Source organism: Pelophylax lessonae (assembly GCF_965119305.1).
Source record: "Pelophylax lessonae genome assembly, chromosome: 4".
Classification (NCBI taxonomy): domain Eukaryota; kingdom Metazoa; phylum Chordata; class Amphibia; order Anura; family Ranidae; genus Pelophylax; species Pelophylax lessonae.
Genome location: NC_138771.1, coordinates 121,955,298 through 121,977,010, shown reverse-complemented (window position 1 = coordinate 121,977,010; position 21,713 = coordinate 121,955,298). Strand labels below are relative to the sequence as shown.

Below are 21,713 nucleotides of genomic sequence, written 5' to 3'. Positions count from 1 at the left end.
TTCTTAAAAATTGTCATTTTTGATAAAAAAGCCAATTATTGAAAAATTAAAAAAAAACAAAAAGAGATTTTTTGATTTTTACTTTGGATTTAGTATCTGGGGGGTCTAAAAGGTGTGCATGTGAAGTTTCAGGTCTGTAGCATGTCCAGAACCAGAAAAAAAAAGATCGTTTGTATTAGAAAACTTTAAGCACAGGAATATGGCTTCTCTGCTGTAACACCTTGCCGGTTTAATAGCAGGCATTTTTTTGGGTTCTTTGCAGTCAGGAAAAACATCTGAACTTGTGTATAGTAGTACTGTGCACAAGTTCTGATGTTTTGCCTGCCTCCAAAATTCCCCAAAAAATGCCAGCAAAAACACACCTGGGCATTTTTTTTTTTGACGCTAGCGTTTTTTTTTGGCATTTTTTGGGGTTCTTTTGAGGCAGGCAAAACATCTGAACATGTGTATAGGGGGGATATATAGACATATATGTCTGAATATATACCCCTAGACATATATAGGTGTGATAGTAGCAGAAATAAATGCTTGCGCTAATGAAATCATTTACAGTAATATATTTCTGCTACTATCACACCTATATATGTCTCGGGGTATATATTCAGACATATATGCCTATATATACACCCTATACACATGTTCAGATGTTTTGCCTGCCTCAAAAGAACCCCAAAAAATGCCAAAAAAAACGCTAGCGTCAAAAAAAAAATGCCCAGGTGTGTTTTTGCTGGCATTTTTTGGGGGGTTTTGGAGGCAGGCAAAACATCAGAACTTGTGCACAGTACCACTATACACAAGTTCAGATGTTTTTCCTGACTGCAAAGAACCCAAAAAAATGCCTGCTATTAAACCGGCAAGGTGTTACAGCAGAGAAGCCATATTCCTGTGCTTAAAGTTTTCTAATACAAACGATCTTTTTTTGTCTGGTTCTGGACATGCTACAGACCTGAAACTTCACATGCACACCTTTTAGACCCCCCAGATACTAAATCCAAAGTAAAAATCAAAAAATCTCTTTTTTTTTTTTTTTTTTTTAATTTTTCAATAATTGGCTTTTTTATCAAAAATGACAATTTTTAAGAACTTTTTTTGTGTGATTTTATGTCTGGGGGGTCTAAAAGGTGTACCTGTGAAGTTTCAGCTCTGTAGCATGTCCAGAACCCCAAAAAAAGATCATATAAGTGTAAAAGAGGGGTCCCACCATCCCTGCTCTACTGAAAAATTATCTTTTTTTCTGGTTCTGGACATGCTACAGAGCTGAAACTTCACAGGTACACTTTTTAGACCCCCCAGACACTAAATCCAAAAAAAGTCATGCCTGCCTCCAAAAATGCCTGATAAATGCAAGAAAAAGCGCCGTAGAGAAGCCGTATTCCTGTTCTAATAAAAATTATAAGAAAATGCTAATTTTTGGGGGGTTCTGGACATGCTACAGAGCTGAAACTTCACATGTACACTTTTAGACCCCCCAGATACTAAATCCAAAGTAAAAATCAAAAAATCTCTTTTTTTTTTTTTTTTTTTTAATTTTTCAATAATTGGCTTTTTTATCAAAAATGACAATTTTTAAGAACTTTTTTTTGTGTGATTTTGTGTCTGGGGGGTCTAAAAGGTGTACCTGTGAAGTTTCAGCTCTGTAGCATGTCCAGAACCATAAAAAAAAGATTGTTTGTATTAGAAAACTTTAAGCACAGGAATATGGCTTCTCTGCTGTAACACCTTGCCGGTTTAATAGCAGGCATTTTTTTGGGTTCTTTGCAGTCAGGAAAAACATCTGAACTTGTGTATAGTGGTACTGTGCACAAGTTCTGATGTTTTGCCTGCCTCCAAAACCCCCCAAAAAATGCCAGCAAAAACACACCTGGGCATTTTTTTTTTGACGCTAGCGTTTTTTTTGGCATTTTTTGGGGTTCTTTTGAGGCAGGCAAAACATCTGAACTTGTGTATAGTGGTACTGTGCACAAGTTCTGATGTTTTGCCTGCCTCCAAAACCCCCCAAAAAATGCCAGCAAAAACACACCTGGGCATTTTTTTTTTGACGCTAGCTTTTTTTTGGCATTTTTTGGGGTTCTTTTGAGGCAGGCAAAACATCTGAACTTGTGTATAGTGGTACTGTGCACAAGTTCTGATGTTTTGCCTGCCTCCAAAACCCCCCAAAAAATGCCAGCAAAAACACACCTGGGCATTTTTTTTTTTGACACTAGCGTTTTTTTGGCATTTTTTGGGGTTCTTTTGAGGCAGGCAAAACATCTGAACATGTGTATAGGGGGTATATATAGGCATATATGTCTGAATATATACCCCTAGACATATATAGGTGTGATAGTAGCAGAAATATATTACTGTAAATGATTTCATTAGCGCAAGCATTTATTTCTGCTACTATCACACCTATATATGTCTAGGGGTATATATTCAGACATATATGTCTATATATACCCCCTATACACATATTCAGATGTCATGTCTGACATCAAACATGTCCTCAAAAAAGCACTGGCAGTGGCAGCCCCTGCAGCATTAAAAAATGCTTGCTGGTGAGAAGCCACATTCCTGTCCCGAAGCAGAGAAATGATCATTTCTCTATAGCGGTCACCCTGCTATGGAAGGGTTTTGTCACCCTGCCATAGCAGTCACTGTCAGTTAACCCTACACTACACTACGGTCCCCTGACACTTAACACTTTCCCTACAGAAACTAAATTTTTGAAGCTAACTTAAGTGTAAAGGAGCACTCTAACTACACTAGATATCCCTTTCCTCACACTAAAAATAGCTAAATGACACTTTTAAAGTAAAATTAACAGAACTGCTTCCACTCTCTTCCATGTCCAGTATAACAATGCTGGGAATATGGCGGGGGCGATCTTATATACTGGGGGGCGTATTCACTAATGATTGGTCTAGGGACCCCCTAGTCACTCCAATCACATTCCTAGCATTCTTCTGCCCCCTCAATTGGCTTTTGCTAATGGTTCTGGTCCAATCACGGGCTTTTAAAGCCCATTTCCTGAAGCATTGCATTTTGGGCGGTTCTGGTTGCCGAATTCCGAACTTTTTGGGCAAAAAGTTCTAAATTCGGCCGAACCTCGAACACCCAATGTTCGGGCCGAACCGATGGTGGACCCGAACCGTTCGATCATCCCTACCTCTAAACTGTTCACAGAATGTACAGTAAAGGTATAAGGACAATAAGGAGGTAAGTGGCGCTGCCAAAAAAGAAAAACAGGGACAAAAGAAGTACTAAAGTGTCCACAAGGTACATAACCAATTCCGAGTAAACGTACAGATATTAGAGTAGACCTTTAGGTGACATACGTAATTAAATATTCAATACATATTATGCAGAATAAATAGCTGATAAAAACAATTATACTTGTAGTTTAAAGTGCATATAAATGAAGTGGCTAAAAACCTCAGTGGTAGAATAATTGATATATCCAGTATAATTGGTGTACCATGAAAAGTGCAACAAACATTAAAGGTGTAATTGTAAACTGCAACAGTGACTGTATGTGCATAGGCTCTGTACAGAGCAAACCACACAAAGGAAAGGGGCAGGTGTGGGTATATAAAGGTCAAAGGAAATAAATAACAGTGCAGGGGCTGGTTTGGGTATATAAAGGTAAATACCCAAAGGGAATAAGTAACAGTGCTGAATATAAATTGATAGTGAAAGAAAATGCGATACCAAATTGCATATGTGAGGGGTATATATAAATCAATACCCAAAGAAATAAATATCAGTGCAAGGGCAAGTGTGGGTATCTGAAGCGAATACCCAAAGGGAATAAATAACCGTGCTTCTTATAAAATAATGAATAGTGAAAAAAATGTGATGCCAAGTCGCATATGTGGCGAGAGAGGTGAATATTCCCAAGACTTACAAAAAATGTAAGTAAAAAAATAAAGTGCTCCAGTGCAGATTTTCACTCAGTGCCGCTTCCCAACATGGGTGACTGGTGTGACCTCATGTCATGGCAGTCAATAGGAGGGAAAGTCTCTTTCCTTATACATATACCCTGGACACACCTGGCTATTTGAGAGCATCCACTTTAAACACCCCCAGTGATATGTTCAACCAAACAAGGGTGATATGACTTCTATTGACACCAGAACCAGAGGAACCCAATAAGGACCTGTGAGGGATATAGGAGCCACATCCAACTTGGAGTATAGGCCTATTACCCCCTGTAGGGGTACCCCCTTCTGGTAAGTGCGGTATGGTAAGTGGGAGTGTGGGAAGCACCTTGACCCATCACACCGGCCACACTTGAAGAGTCACTGAGGTCACACCAGTCACCCATGTTGGGAATCGGCACTGAGTGAAAACCTGCACTGGAGCACTTTATTTTGCCATTTTGGACTAACATACCAATATAAACTGCACCAAGTTATAACTCTGCACTTAAGCACTTTCTGTGCTTGGGACTATTATTATAGCATATTTCTTTGAGGATCACACCTCACTTTATCTATGATTTTTACCATATTACATTTTTTGTAAGTCTTGGGAATATTCACCTCTCTCGCCACATATGCGACTTGGCATTGCATTTTTTCACTATTCATTATTTTATAAGAAGCACGGTTATTTATTCCCTTTGGGTATTCACTTCAAATACCCACACTTGCCCTTGCACTGATATTTATTTCTTTGGGTATTGATTTATATATACCCTCACATATGCAATTTGGTATCGCATTTTTTTCACTATCAATTTATATTCAGCACTGTTACTTATTCCCTTTGGGTATTTACCTTTATATACCCAAACCTGCACCTGCACTGTTATTTATTTCCTTTGACCTTTTATATATCCACACCTGCCCCTTTCCTTTGTGTGGTTTGCTCTGTACAGAGCCTATGCACATACAGTCACTGTAGCACTTTACACTAACACCTTTACTGTTTGTTGCACTTTTCATGGTACACCAATTATACTGGATATATCAATTATTCTACCACTTAGTCACTTCATTTATATGCACTTTAAACTACAAGTATAATTGTTTTTATCAGCTATTTATTCTGCATAATATGTATTGAATATTTAATTATGTATGTCACCTAATGGTCACTCTAATATCTGTACGTTTACTGGGAATTGGTTATCTACGTTGTGGACACTTTAGTACTTCTTTTGTCCCTGTTTTGCTTTTTTGGCCACTTACCGCCTTATTGTCCAAATACCCCACTTTTATTTGGGAACTTTAGGGGAAAAAAAAAGTTTAGAATAAAATCCTTGAAATCTTTCTACCACTGGAACTGGGGCAAAAAACTTGTTGTTTACAACCTTAGTGGATTGAACCTTAAAAGGAAAATGCTTAATTTTCTCCCCTTGAATGTACACTTGGACAGAAGGTAGCAAATCCACCAGGAAATGGTGGAACTAGAAGCTGGGAAACCTTTACTTGGTTCCTCTGGATGCACAGATATGGAATCTGATTTCCTAAAGGGGATTCTGGCATTTAGATAAACTTGAAAGTCCCAAATAACATTCTTAGAATGGAGAAGGGCTATTCATCCGCTTTATGGTACTAAACTAACCTGAGGCATGTTTGGTGTAGGATTTATAATCCCCCTAGGAATGTCCTAAGATTGAGGCTCCATTCCTCCAATAGGTTGCCTTATAGGACACAGTTGGGGCCAAGAAGAATTCCTTTTGATTCTTAGAGGCTTCAACCTTTAAGGCCAGACTTGGGTTAGGAGCCAAGTTCAACTGCAAACCCTGGGCCTCTAATTTTCCCGAACCTGCAGACAAGACCTCTTTGACACGAAAGGATGTCCCTGCTTTCCATAGAAGGTTACATTTGTTAGGCTCTGTGGACAGACCGCATCTCCTGTACCTGGGTACAGGAGGTAATTTGCAAGGGCTGCAAATCAGAGTTCCACTCTTAGACTTCTCTCTGTTTAAGGCCTAGAAGCTACAGGCTCTTCTTCCATTTTTAAAGTGAAAAGGATTTTTGAGACTCTTCATCCAATAGAGCCTCCGCAGCAGAAGGCTTGGAGGCCGCTAAAGCTGCAGGCAGATCAGATAATGATCCTGGAGAGGAAGGTGATGAGGTACACTAATAGCCTATGTGCTTATGGTCAGTATTCAGAATTAAAATTTGGCCAATGAAATCTTCCAAAGATAAGACCGAAGAGAGGGCCACACTAGACTAAGCTAAGCTAGAGAAGCAAATGAAGACTGTAGGGACTGAAACGGGAAACTAGGGTATCAGTGTCAGGCCCTTCATTTTGATAACTGCAGACCAATATGACATTTTTCGTGGATTGTGAGCTGGAGCAACTTGATACAGCGGTACTGCTTATCTTGTGTTTGTGATCCAACATGTTGCAGAGCTTGGCAGAGGTGGCTTCACTTTGAATACCAAATAAAACCTTTGGTCTTCCGACAACAGCTGCCAAAAGCAGGAGAGGTTGAGATGGCTGGAGGTGACCAGGTCTTTGTAGGTGGCAGCAGGGACTAATTGTGGTGGAACCATGCGCAATTAGGAACAGTGCCGGGAAGGTGCTACTTCATGATGAACAGCAGGAACAGAGCATGAAGTGTGAATGCGCAACACTCCACTTGGTGTCGCAGCACTTGGTTTTACACTTTTCATGAAAATCAGTGGAAAAAAGATGGTAATGGCGCCCAGTGCCCGGTGGATGTAATGGCTCCCAATGCTCAGTCCTCATGGCCTACTCATAAATGAGTAATCAGGGTGCCACGCCTCTGAGCCTAGAAAGCACTCTATATGGCTAACTAACACATTGGTCTGGAAAGCGCCACAATGCAGAGTCAGGTCCTGCAATTGTCCAGTCCAGCAGCATTCGGATATGGCTTCTAAAGCAGCTCCTGAGAATACACCAGTTCAGATAGCTAGCCCTATTAGCGTGTAGTGACGTCTTGAAGTGTATGTTACCCAAACAGTTTATATTCCTGATATGTGTCTGTGTTATCATGTATTTAAAAAAAAAAAAAATCCTATTCTTTTCGCGATTGACTTGGAGGCATGTCGGTGATGGTCTATCTCAGCACTAGATTTGATCCTCGTGTTTTCTGACTACTCACTGAGTATCCCTGCTATCTACTGACTGAGTGGGTGACTGGCCCAGTAGAGGGTGTGACTGCTGATTGGAAGTTGTTCCAAGCAAAACATCCCCTGAAACCTCTGATGAAGCTTACATAGGTGAAACGCGTCAGTCTGTTTGCTTCGCGTTTTATTTCTTTTTAAATATATATACTGTGTGTGTATGTATGTATGTATGTATATATATATATATATATATATATATATATATATATATATATATATATATAAGGGGGGGGGTCCACTGGCACCTAAAAAGGCCCATCTATCTATCCTATCCTATCCTGTCCTCCAGTCGTCTTGGGGGGGGGGGGGGTGCCAACTATTTAGCCAATTTCACAGTTGTCCTATTCTTTTTGCCATGCATCCTTTCTGAGAAATACCTTCTTATCTTTCCAGTCCCCCTGCTTTCCTATTTAGCACTGAGGAAGCACATCTATACCACTGTAGTCAGTTTTCTTCTTTGCATTCTACTTGGAAGCACAGACTGTCTGTAATTCAATGGTCACACTTATGCTGACATGCCGCCTTGCACAGCTAATTACTGGGAAGTATTGCTATTTCTTTGCCTCCTGCTATGACCCACCTGCAGTCTCCTTTCCTATCGCTCTAAGCCTGCTATGTAGCTGAGAACAGTGGTCATGTTATCACTTATAAAAAAATTAAAAGATACTTTATTCATCGTGTGTGTGTGTGTATATATATATATATATATATATATATATATATATATATATATATACACAGTATCTCACAAAAGTGAGTACATCCCTTACATTTTTGTGTAAATATTTTATTATATCTTTTCATGTGACAACACTGAAAAAATGACACTTTGCTACAATGTAAGGTAATGAGTGTACAGCTTGTATAAGATTGTAAATTTGCTGTCCCCTCAAAATAACCCAAAACACAGCCATTAATGTTTAAACCGATGGCAACAAAAGTGAATACACCCCTTAGTTTAAATGTCCAAAGTGTCAATATTTTGTTTGCCCACCATTATTTTCCAGCACTGCCTTAACCCTCTTGGGCATGAAGTTCACCAGAGCTTCACAGTTTGCCACTGGAGTCCTCTTCCACTCCTCCATGACGACATCATGGAGCTGGTTGAAAGTGAGTACACCCCTAAATGAAAATGTCCAAATTGGGCCCAATTAGTAATTTTTCCTCTCCGGTGTCATGTGACTCGTTAGTGTTACAAGGTCCCAGTTGTGAATGGGGAGCAGGTGTGTTAAATTTGGTGTTATCGCTCTCACTCTCTCATACTGGTCAATGGAAGTTCAACATGGCACCTCATGGCAAATAACTTTCTGAGGATCTGAAAAAAAAGAATTGTTGCTTTAGATAAAGATGGCCTAAGCCATAAGAAGATTGCCAAGACCCTGAAACTGAGCTGCAGCACGGTGGCCAAGACCATACAGCGGTTTAACAGGACAGGTTCCACTCAGAACATGCCTCACCATTATCGACCAAAGAAGTTGTGTGCACATGCTTAGCATCATATGCAGAGGTTGTCTTTGGGAAATAGACGTATGTGTGCTGCCAGTTTTGCTGCAGAGGGTGAAGGGGTGGGGGGGTCAGCCTGTCTGTGCTCAGACCATACGCTGCACTCTGCATCAAATTGGTCTGCATGGCTGTCATCCCAGAGGTAAGCTGGCAAAGGTAAAGATGATGCACAAGAAAGCCCACAAACAGTTTGCTGAAGACAAGCAGACTAAGGATATGGATTACTTGAACCATGTCCTGTGGTCTGATGAGACCATGATAAACTTATTTGGTTCAGATGGTATCAAGCATGTGTGGCGGCAACCAGGTAAGGAATACAAAGACAAGTGTGTCTTGCCTACAGTCAAGTATAGTGGTAGGAGTGTCCTGGTCTGAGGCTGCATGAGTGCTGCCGGCACTGGGGAGCTACAGTTCATTGAGGGAACAATAAATGCCAACATGTACTGTGACATACTGAAGCAGAGCATGATCAGGGCAGTATTCCAACATAACGACCCTAAATACACCTCCAAGATGACCACTGCCTTGCTAAAGACGCTGAGAGTAAAGGTGATGGACTGTCCAAGCATGTCTCCAGACCTAAACCCTATTGAGCATCTGTGGGGCATCCTCAAACGGAAGGTGGAGGAGCACAAGGTCTCTAACATCCACCAGCTCAGTTGTGTCATCATGGAGGAGTAGAAAAGTACTCTAGTGGTAACCTGTAAAGCTCTAGTGAACTCCATGCACAAGGTGGTTAAGGCAGTGCTGGAAAATAATGGTGGCCACACAAAATATTGACACCTAAATGTTGCTATTTTAATTCAGGGGTGTACTCACTTTTTTTGCCAGTGGTTTACATTTAATGGCTGTGTGTGGAGTTACTGTATTTTGAGGGGACAGCAAATTTCACTGTTATACAAGATGTACACTCACTACTTTACATTGTAGCAAAGTGTCATTTCTTCAGTGTTGTCGCATGAAAAGATATAATAAAGTATTTACAAAAATCTGAGGGGTGTATTTACTTTTGTGAGACACTGTGTGTGTGTGTGTGTGTGTGTGTGTATATATATATATATATATATATATATATATATATATATATATATACTGCTCAAAACAAATTAAAGCAACACTGAAAACACATCAGATTTCAATGGGAAAAAATAATGCTGGATATCTATACTGATATGGACTGGGTAATGTGTTAGGAACAAAAGGATGCCACATCGTTTGATGGAAATTAAATTATCAACCTACAGAGGGCTGAACTCAAAGACACCCCAAAAAGTGAAAAAATTATACAGCAGACTAGTTAATTTTTCTGAAATTTCATTGCAGCAACTACAAATGGTACTCAGAAGTTTGTTTGGCCCACACATGCTTGTATGCATGCCTGACAACGTCAACCTATGCTCCTATTGAGACGACGAATGGTATCCTGGGGTATTTCCTCCCAGATCTGGACCAGGGCATCCCTGAGCTCCTAAACAGCCTGAGGTGCAACCTGGTGGCATCAGATGGACCAAAACATAATGTCTCAGAGGTGTTCTATTGGATTTAGGTCAGGTGAGCGTGGGGACCATTCAATGGTATCAATTTCTTCATCCTCCAGGAACTGGCTGCATACTATCCCCACATAAAGCCAGGCGTTGTCATGCTCCAGGATGAACCCAGGGCCCACTGCACCAGCGTAGGATTTGGCAATGTGAGTCAGGGTTCCATTGCCTAGTCTGTAGAGGTCGGTGTATCCCTCCATGGATATGCCTCCCCAGACCATCACTGACCCACCACCAAACTGGTCGAGCTGAACGAAGTTACAGGCACCATAACATTTTCCACAGCTTCTCCAGACCCTTTCACTTCTGTAACGTGCTCAGGGTGAACCTGCTCTTACCTGTGAAAAGCACAGGGTGCCAGTGGTGGACCTGCCAATTCTGGTGTTCAATGGCAAATGCCAATTGAGCTCCACGGTGACGGTCAGTGAACACAGGGCCCACTAGAGGACACCGGCCCTCAGGCCACCCTCATGAAGTCTGTTTCTGAATGATTGGTCAGAGATATTCACACCAGTGGCCTGCTGGCGGTCATTTTCTAGAGCTCTGGCACTGCTCCTCTTGTTCCTATGTGCATAAAAGAGCAGATACTGGTCCTGCTGATGGTTTAAGGACCTTCTACAGCCCCGTCCATCCAGATCCATATCCTCCATGCTCTTGAGACTGTACTAGAAGACAGGAAACCTCCTGGCAATGGCACATATTCATGTGCCATACTATAGCCATTGAATGCCTGTGTAACCTCTATAGGGTCCAGCTATCGCCTTATGCTACCAGCAGGGCCGATCCTAGGGTAACAGACGCCTGGGTGCAGAAATATTTATGGCGCCCCACGTGGGTGTGGTCATTTTACTAACTCCTCCCATTTTCCTAATGGGACCTGGAGGGGGGAATCTCTCCAAGGAACACAGAAAGGGCCTCTGTTAGAGAGTCTGTTAGAAAGAGCCCCCACCAGGCCCCATTAGAGACTACGATGGGGTCGTATCATGGGACCTTGAGGGGGGTCTTTCGAACAGAGGTCATCTCTGTGTGCATTTTAACGTCTATGTTAGAAAGACCCCCCACCAGGCCTCATTAGAGACTACAACGCAGTCTAATGGGACCTGGAGGGGGTATTATCTTACAGAGGCCCTCTCTGTGCCTATTGGAGAGTCTCTGATAGAAAGAGTCCCCTCCAGTCCCCATGAGAGACTACATTAGAGTGTCACTGAACAATAGAAAAATAAACCATATTATATTCATTAATAGCACTTTGATGCCCAGGCCCAAGACTAGAATACTTCACTTACCTTAAATAATGGGTACTGGAGCTGGCTGCTGGTCCTGGGGCCTGGCTTCTGGGGCTTTGCTGCTGGTCCTAAGGTCTGGCTGCTGGTCCTGGTTTTTGGGGCTGGGCTGCTGGTCCTATATTCTGGCTGCTGGTCCTGGGGTCTGGCTGCTAGGGCCTGGCTGCTGGTCCTCCGCTGTTCTTCCTGGGGTCTGGCTGCTGGGGCCTTGGGGCTGGCTTCTGGTCTTGATTCTTGGCTGCTGGTCCTGGGGCTGGGCTGCTGGTTCTGGGGTCTGCCTGCTGGGCCTGGCGTCTGGCTGCTGGTCCTGGCTTCTGGGGCTGGGCTGCTGGTCCTGGGGCCTGGCTGCTGAGGCCTGGCTGGCCCTCTTTGCTGCTGGCGCTTTGAGAGGGGAAAGGGCAAACAGAGCGGATCCCTCCATGGACTGTTTGCCCTAAAGTAAAGGGCCCTTATTATATTTGAGGCGTGCGGAGTCTGGCGGTACAGTGTCATATATGACTTATGATGAATCTGGGGGAGCAGTGTCATATATAGGGGGTGGTAAGTATAGGGTGCAGGGAACACAGTATTATACAATGGAGTGCACCCACCCAGGATCGGTCCTCATGAGTTAACACAGGGCCGATCCTGGGCGGGTGCTCAGGGTGCACCACGCTCAGGTGCCACGTGAGGGGGGGCGCACTTACATTTAGCAGCACACTGCCTTCCTGTGGCCGGGGTTTTGAGATTTGGCAGCGCGTGCGCTCTTTGCCAAATCTCACACCCCAGGCCTCAGGGAGACCTGCGCTGCGAAATGCAGACATCCCAACCTGCAAAAACTCATTTCAGGAAGGTGGCACTACATGATGCAGACCCCCCCCCCCCCCCCACGTCGCCCCCCTCCCCACCAATTTAGCACAACTAGAGGGTGATGAAATGAAATGGAATCGGTATACAGAGGATTACTTCTTATGAGAGATAGTAAAGGAACACTCTAACCACCATGACCACTTCAGTGATTTGAGGTGGTCATGGTGGTAGGAGTCAGAAACACTGCACATGCTGGGATATTTACAATTATGTGCTGGGGGCTAGGTGCACCCCTAGCACATGTGACTTATGCAGACAGAAAAGGTCATGTCCCTTTTATTATGCCAGAACACAGCTAGGTATTAAAAAACATTTTGCAACAATTTACACACACTAATGCACAAACCTTTTTACTTATTTTGCACTTTCATTGTACTGTCTGGTACTGCTGGTGGTTACTTCCGGCGGGTACTGCTGGCTGGTACTGCTGATGGGTACTGCTGGCTGGTACAGCTGGCAGGTACTGACGATGGGTATTGCTGGCGAGTACTACAGGCGGTTACTGCTGGTGGTTACTGCTGGCTGATACTGACGGTGGATATTGCTGGCTGGTACTGGCAGTGGGTATTTCTGGCGGGTACTGCGGGTGGTTACTGCTGGCGGGTACTGCTAGCAGGTACTGATGGTGGGTACTGTTGGCGGGTACTGCTGGCTGGTACTGACGGTGGATATTGCTGGCTAGTGCTGCTGGCTGGTACTGACGTTGAATTTTGCTGGCTGGTACTGACGGTGGATATTGCTGGCTGGTTCTGCTGGCGGGTACTGCTGATGGGTATTGCTAGCGGTTACTGCTGATGGGTACTGATGGTGGGTACTGCTGATGGGAAATGCTGTCAGTAATACTGGTCTCAGTGTGGGTATATAATTATATGCTGGTCTCTGTGGTGCCGGTCTCTGTGGTATGCTGGCTTCCATGGTATGCCGGTCTCTGTGGTGTGCTGGTCTCTGTGGTGAACCGCCCTCTGTGGTGAGCCGCCCTCTGTGGTGAGCCAGCCTCTCCTAGCCCCTCTGTGAGAGGGGCTAGGAGAGCCTAAGAGGGACCCAAGAAGAGGAGGATCCAGACTGCTCTGTGCAAAACCAACTGCATAGAGGAGGTAAGTATAACATGTTTGTTATTTTTAATTTAAAAAAAAACAAAATGAAACTTTACAATCACTTAAAACCATAAAAATCTGTGGAATGATTTGAAGACTGCAGTGCACACATGGTCACCATCAGATTCGGCTGAACTTGAGCAGTTCTGCAAACAAGAGTGGGCAAATATTGCAAAGTCCTAAATGTGCACAGTTAGTAGAGAAATATTCCAATATCCCAACGGACTAAAGGCTGAAATTAATGCAAAAGGTGGTTCAACAAAATACTGACATATGGGGGTGAACCTTTTTTCAACTTAGTGATTCTGTTTTTGATTTTTTTTTTTTTTTAATGCCATGTTGCTGTTATGTCTTTTAACTTGTATATGTTGCACTAGTAAATACAGCTGGATATAACAAAAACGGTGTGTCTTCATTTAAGACTATTTTCTATACCCAACACACACACTTAAATGAGGAACAAGAAAAAAAATGAAGGATATAAAACTTCCGCGCTAAGGTCTATTTGGAGATGAGGATAAAGAAGTGAACTCTCAGTGTATAAATTATATAAATATATGAATGTATAAATGTATATATAAAAAATGTGATCTAAAAATAGGCTGCAGCCTCCCTAAATGATAGTCCGGAGACTATACCATGAATGTAAAAGAAAGGAGGGATGGTGGCGCTGCCTATAAATAGAAAATTGATATAAAGTGTGGTAGAGTGATCTTAGTGTTATGTCTTCAATGGCCGAAGGTATAAAGTGACTTAGTGCTAATAAAGGTGTATACAAATGATACCTGAAGATCACCAATATATAATACAATAGCTAGCATCTAATGGTGCAAATCTCAAAGTGCAATATTTTAAGGTGCTTCTAGAAGAAATTATAAAGTGACTGGTGCATAAATTAGTGATACCTGTGATAAATATCAAACATGGACAATAAACCACAAATCGCACCAAACAATATTTAAATTCATGCAATTATAAAGTGCTTTATCAAGAAAGTGCTATGGTGTCTGGAAAGCCCCAGTTTTACCATGTAATATGGTGTAGGGGTGATATAAAGTGCCAACAGTAAACAATGTTCAATATGCACAGCACAAAAGTCCAGTATGGGAAAACAGTCTATATGTCACATGCAGTGACCACAAGCAAGTAAATGTTCCCAAATTGATGTAGGTGACAACACTCTGGTGAATAATTTATGAGGAGTGACCCCGTGGTGGGTGGTAAGGTGCTGGGTGATCCCTCTGGTGGAAAGGCACACTTACCAGAGACACCCACCCCACACAGGGGTATATAGCGGGTGTTTAAAGTAATCCAACGGCCCAGCGATATCCTCCTGTGCCTGGATAGGAACGTCTACCGGAAACCTGGCTGGTCCTAGTGTAGGTATTCACTGTAATGGTTCCCTGTGTGTTCCTGATAGCGGATGTAATCCAAGGTACCCACTGGTTTCACTCCAGATTGTATGCCAGAGAATAATAAATAAGGGACATAGTGTAATGCCGTAAGGTAGTTTATTTTACTTTAAGCATAGAGAGGTACTCACATTTGAGCAGGTAAAACAAGCGTGTAGGTGGATCGGAGCGCTATGCGGTCCAAGCCTCGATCTCGTGTGGAAAAACCGGAAGTGACTCGACACGCTGTACGCGTTTCGTAGTTAATACGTCATCAGCAGCGTCAGGATTATAATAATATAATTGCATGAATTTAAATATTGTTTGGTGCGATTTGTGGTTTATTGTCTATGTTTGATATTTATCACAGGTATCACTAATTTATGCACCAGTCACTTTATAATTTCTTCTAGAAGCACCTTAAAATATTGCACTTTGAGATTTGCACCATTTGATGCTAGCTATTGTATTATATACAGGGAGTGCAGAATTATTAGGAAAATGAGTATTTTGACCACATCATCCTCTTTATGCATGTTGTCTTACTCCAAGCTGTATAGGCTCGAAAGCCTACTACCAATTAAGCATATTAGGTGATGTGCATCTCTGTAATGAGAAGGGGTGTGGTCTAATGACATCAACACCCTATATCAGGTGTGCATAATTATTAGGCAACTTCCTTTCCTTGGGCAAAATGGGTCAAAAGAAGGACTTGACAGGCTCAGAAAAGTAAAAAATAGTGAGATATCTTGCAGAGGGATGCAGCACTCTTAAAATTGCAAAGCTTCTGAAGCGTGATCATCTTACAATCAAGCATTTCATTCAAAATAGTCAACAGGGTCGCAAGAAGCGTGTGGAAAAACCAAGGCGCAAAATAACAGCCCATGAACTGAGAAAAGTCAAGCGTGCAGCTGCCAAGATGCCACTTGCCACCAGTTTGGCCATATTTCAGAGCTGCAACATCACTGGAGTGCCCAAAAGCACAAGGTGTGCAATACTCAGAGACATGGCCAAGGTAAGAAAGGCTGAAAGACGACCACCACTGAACAAGACACACAAGCTGAAACGTCAAGACTGGGCCAAGAAATATCTCAAGACTGATTTTTCAAAGGTTTTATGGACTGATGAAATGAGAGTGAGTCTTGATGGGCCAGATGGATGGGCCCGTGGCGTGATTGGTAAAGAGCAGAGAGCTCCAGTCCGACTCAGGTGGAGTACTGGTTTGGGCTGGTATCATCAAAGATGAGCTTGTGGGGCCTTTTCGGGTTGAGGATGGAGTCAAGCTCAACTCCCAGTCCTACTGCCAGTTTCTGGAAGACACCTTCTTCAAGCAGTGGTACAAGAAGAAGTCTGCATCCTTCAAGAAAAACATGATTTTCATGCAGGACAATGCTCCATCACACGCGTCCAAGTACTCCACAGCGTGGCTGGCAAGAAAGGGTATAAAAGAAGAAAAGCTAATGACATGGCCTCCTTGTTCACCTGATCTGAACCCCATTGAGAACCTGTGGTCCATCATCAAATGTGAGATTTACAAGGAGGGAAAACAGTACACCTCTCTGAACAGTGTCTGGGAGGCTGTGGTTGCTGCTGCACGCAATGTTGATGGTGAAAAGATCAAAACACTGACAGAATCCATAGGTGGCAGGCTTTTGAGTGTCCTTGCAAAGAAAGGTGGCTATATTGGTCACTGATTTGTTTTTGTTTTGTTTTTGAATGTCAGAAATGTATATTTGTGAATGTTGAGATGTTATATTGGTTTCACTGATAAAAATAAATAATTGAAATGGGTATACTGTATCTTTGATTTTTGTTCAGTTGCCTAATAATTATGCACAGTAATAGTCACCTGCACACACAGATATACCCCTAAAATAGCTAAAACTAAAAACAAACTAAAAACTACTTCCAAAAATAGTCAGCTTTGATATTAATGAGTTTTTTGGGTTCATTGAGAACATGGTTGTTGTTCAATAATAAAATTAATCCTCAAAAATACTAATTTGCCTAATAATTCTGCACTCCCTGTATTGGTGATCTTCAGGTATCATTTGTATACACCTTTATTAGCACTAAGTCACTTTATACCTTCGGCCATTGAAGACCTAACACTAAGATCACTCTACCACACTTTATATCAGTTTTCTATTTATAGGCAGCGCCACCATCCCTCCTTTCTTTTACAAGAAAAAAAATGGTTGATAAAAATGGTTAAACTTTTATCATTAGAGAAAAGCCATCCATCCTCCCAGTACACTACAGAAAATGCATATTGGCAGTGGAAGGGGTATAACATGGCTGGTCACTGTTTCCTCCTGTAGGCAGCAGAAAAAACCCAAATGTCTCTGAATCCTGTGTCCCTAAATTAAGAAGAAAGACATTTTTTCAAATCATGTGAAAAGCAGATTAATGTTTACTTGTTTATCTGCACATAACTGAAGTAAATATCCGTGTGAGAAATGTGCCTAGACTTCTTATCTCTAAAACATCTCAATTCCCCTATGGCACTCCTAAGCCCTGATTATTATCTGTTTTGTGGGTACCACTTTACTCTGCAGAGGAAGTCATTTTCAGAGACTGTTGCACAGCCACCTTAACCACACTTAAGCTTTGAGTGCATCAAAGTAGTTTTTAAAAAGCATACGATGAGATGACGGAAGGGGTGGGGAGCAGGTGCCCACATATTTGGAAGTGCTTTATGAAAGTATTACTGTTCACAGAGACTTTAAATAGCTGGCTAGCAGAAATGAAACTTCAGCTTTGGGTGCCCCTCATCTAAGACAGTGCCCCATGGGATGACACATAGCCCACATAGCCCATGTATATGCAAACATGAAACGGGAAATGGCAGAGTTTACTATCTGTATAAATAAGCCATATAAATGTGTAAACTTCCAAAACAGCTGATACATACTCTGCTATTTTATACAAAGTATATTCTGAGGCTAGCAATGCTAGAAGGTGGCATTTCTGTTTATTACACTGTAAATATCTTATCTCTTCATACAAGATGACAGCATTTATTATTGGTGGTCACTAATCCCTGCTCCCAACATTTTAGTTCTTGGCTCATTTTTATAGCTTAGTCACACTTTTTGTGTTTCGCAGGTCCTGGAGCCATGGCAGAAGTTGACACTATCATCGACAAAGTCAGAGAAGTCCTGTCCAAAAACTAAACTTCAGGGATGACAACCATAACAAGCAAAACTACTGTTCGCTGCATTCTCTTTTATTTGCACCCCAGTAATCGAAATGAGGTTGCTATCAAAAGTTATGTCTACAACTATATCATCCTAAAACAAACAATATGCTGGGAATGTGATATTTTGTTTGACAGCCTGGAGGCAGCTTTGTGGCCGAAACTGCTGGTACTAAAATTAAAATGCCAACTCTCATTAAAAAGGAGCTTTTTGTACGATGTATGTGTGCATATGTATAATAAATTATATATATTTATACAGTGTGTGTGTATATGTGTGTGTGTATATACTGTATGTGTATGTATGTATGTATGAATATATATATATATATATATATATATACACTGCTCAAAAAAATTAATGGAACTCATTCTAATCAGAGTATAGTATCAAGTCAGTTAAACTCCTGGAAGATATGGATCTGGTCATTTAAGTAGCAGAGGGGGTAATCGGTTTCAGCTGCTTTAGTGTTAATAAAGGTGCACCAGATTATTCTGATTATTATTATACAGGATTTATATAGTGCCAACAGTTTGCGCAGCGCTTTACAATGAGAGGGAAGACAATACAGTTATAATACAATTCAAAACAGGAGGAACTAGAGGGCCCTGCTCCTTAGAGCTTACAATCTAGAAGGGCAACAATGAGACGACTGCCAAAACAGGAGTGGTTTTACAGATGGAGGCCATTGACTTTTTTTCCCCTACTCATCTGACTCATATTTTTGTGACGTCATTCTGCCTTCTTAGGCCGCCTCCCTCGCCTTGGACAGCCTTGTCTGGAGTCGGGACTAGTCTCGCGGGAGTGTATCACAGCCATACACCCACTCACAGCAGCCTGGTGCCAGCCAGCCACCCACATCCACATGCCCTGTACCAGCCAGCCACAGACACTGTACCAGCGAGCCAGCCAGACACCCACAGGCCCTGTACCAGCCAGCTAGCCACCCACAGGCCCTGTTAGCCAGCCACCCACAATCCCTGTGCCAGCCACCCACCTACCACAGGGTGCCAGCCAGCCACCCACCACAGGGTGCCAGCCAGCCACCCATCACAGGGTGCCAGCCAGCCATCCACCACAGGGTGCCAGACAGCCAGCCTCCCACCACAGGGTGCCAGCAAGCCAGCTATTAAGCATTAAACAAAAATTAACATGTTCAGTACCAGATTTGTGTCAAAAATTGTCTTTATCGTTCATTGACGGACGCAGTTCGCTCTGATTCATATCAGTAGGGTAATACTGTCCCCTACAGGAGTAGGACACTAGGCAGAAAAAAGTTCTGGCTATGCCTATGGGCAGAACCCGGAGGGTACACCCTCTCTCTTCCTGCATAGGATGCCAGTTTTAATCTGGCTAGTCAGGAGTAAGAACCTAGTTCCTTGCTGGGATCTTTGGTCCTGGCATAGAAGTATTTTTTTTATGTAGATTTTTTTTAGCTAGTTGTTTTTTCTCTGGATCGTTTTTCCTGTGAGATCTTCTAGCAATTATGCCAGGCTGGGCGACAGACTGGACCCCCATATCCAGTGGTCACCCCAGCCTGGCCATCGAGTGCGTGCAGGCCTTAGCTCCACGCTGGGTCGGCCGCGACATAGTCCCGCTGGACGGGGACTGGCCCCGCGAGTTAAACGTCTCGCCAGGACGCACACAACAGGGTCTAGGCTAATGTCGCAGCATTCCTATTTGGCCGACAGCCCCCCTACTCCGGTGGCGTGGGGTCCTGTCATGAGATGGTGCCCGCCTGTGTTCCCGGTATGGTGAGTAAATGTTCCCCCCCCCCCTTTCCCTGGCGGATTTTGGGGTGGACGCAGGCCCTCTCTCTGGGATGGTCGGACCCTCACACTTCAGGGTTCCCTCTGTCCTGTTGTGACCCCCCTCCTCTCCACCATCCCCCCACCCCCCTTACCCCTCCTCCCACGTGGAGGACTGTTTGGGCCTACCTAAGGCTGGGGCCTAGTGTGCAGGCCGCATGGGGGGCAAGGGGAGTGTGCCGTCCGCCACGCTTGACCGATCCTGCGGGGGGGGGGGGGCCTTGTTGGGGTTTTCTGGTGTGTATTGCCATTTGGGGGGTCTCCCTGTGGGTCCCGATTCCCGCGCCGCCATTTTGGTACACCCGTTTTCGGCCATTTTGCGGTAGATTTTTTGCCGTGGAGCCCGGTGGGAGTGCCTGGAGGACAGTGTGTCATGAGGATGGTCTCTCCCTCTCTGTGGGGGTGTGTTAGCGCGCGCCTGACCTCCGGGGAGCGCTGTAGTGCTGTGGGGCCGTTTAAAAAAAATATTTCATTTTTGTCATTTTATTTTTTTTTAAGTTGCTGGCGGGTTCCTCAGGTTCAGTATGGGCCCTGCAGGTCATTTGTTCCCACCTGACCCCCTCACGGAGGCTGCAGGACCTTCTGGATTTCCACTGTCCGTCAATGCCTTTTCGGCAGTTTGGGAAACATTTGGGCCCGGGTGAAGGTGGTAGGTGCACTGAGACGTTTCTCCGCCTACCCCTGCCTCATCTGATGTCTTGGAGTCTGAGTTTGGCCGAGCCGCCGCAGACGTGGGGCCTCCCTGCTGGGTCTGTTACCTCGCACCGTGTCTCCTCGGGAGAGGAGGATGACATTTCTACCTCCCCTGCCGCAACAGGCGCTGGTGGATGCACTGGCTGTTTTTTTCGGTGCGTGACACTGAAAAGCAGCGGTGCATCGGTGGCTACGCCTGGGCCGCAGGTGGCATCTGGCACTCACATGCCATCTGAAGCTGCTCTTTTTGCTGGCTGCTCATGAAGAAGGGGACTGTCCTGAGACGTTCCCCTGGGGTGTCTAAGCGGCTGTTATACGTTGCCCTTTTGGGGAGTCTCTGGTACAGAGGACTGTTCCGCCTTTGGTGGACGTACGGTCTCTAGCTGAATGGGACTACCGTTGTTCCAGTGGAGGAATCCCCGTCCTTTAAGGACTTGGGGGATAGGATGGTGCGGGCTGTGGCCTGCGATCTGTACTCCCTGACGTAGTCTGCACTGGGAATAGTGTTTATGTTTTCCCTTGCCACGCAGACTCTGCCTGATGGGCAGAGTTCCACCGCTGTGACTTGGTGTGGGGCATGTCCCTCTTGCCCTGGGGGGAGCTGTTGGACCAGCTGGCGCGGGGGCTGCAATTTGTTTGCGATGCCGCGCTGGTCGAGGCTCCCTTGTATTGGTCACCTTGTCGTTTTTGGTGGTGGTTGTCCAGCGTCTACTTTACCGTAGTGTTGGTGTGCGGATCAAACTTCTACGACAGTCTTAATGGATCTCCCTGTTCAGGGGGATCACCTGTTTGGCGCTGCCCTGGATAAGAGCCTTATATAAGGGTCTCACGGGGGGAAGAGTGTTTTTTTCCACAGGCTAACAAGGGTAAGGGCCTTCTTTGCAGTCAGGGTTCTTCCCTTTCGGCTCTCAAACAGTTTCTTCATCCCTTGGGGACGGTCGATGTGGCAAAGTCCTTCCAGACTTCCTCGTGTGGTTCTAAACGACACTGGTCTGGAGAACTTGAGATTGTTTTTTTCCAGACCTGCGGACTAGGCCTACTTAGCCTGAAGGTGCTTCCCCCACCCCCATCTAGGGGGTGGGGGTAGGTCCTTGCCAGTCGAGGACCTGCGCCTGGCCGGGATCCCGGGCTGCTGGGTTCAGGAGGTCATGTGGTCCAGTTGCAAGATCGAGTCCCGATCTGTTTATTTTCGGTAAGGTTTTTCCCTTCCAATGTACGGCTGTCCCCGAATCACTTACCAGCACTCTGTGGGGCAGTTCAGGC

The 21,713-nt window shown here is 44.0% G+C and overlaps 1 protein-coding gene across 1 annotated transcript in view; it reads left to right on the top strand.

Moving 5' to 3' along the window:
- The window catches only part of PPCDC (phosphopantothenoylcysteine decarboxylase), a 138,938-nt gene extending 120,831 nt beyond the window's left edge, over positions 1-18,107 (top strand). Inside the window, exon 6 of the mRNA XM_082256187.1 lies at positions 17,858-18,107. Coding sequence (XP_082112313.1) covers positions 17,858-17,925 — 68 coding nt within the window. The 3' untranslated portion in view covers positions 17,926-18,107. The remainder of the gene's footprint in view (positions 1-17,857) is intronic.
- The last annotated feature ends 3,606 nt before the right edge of the window (positions 18,108-21,713 follow it).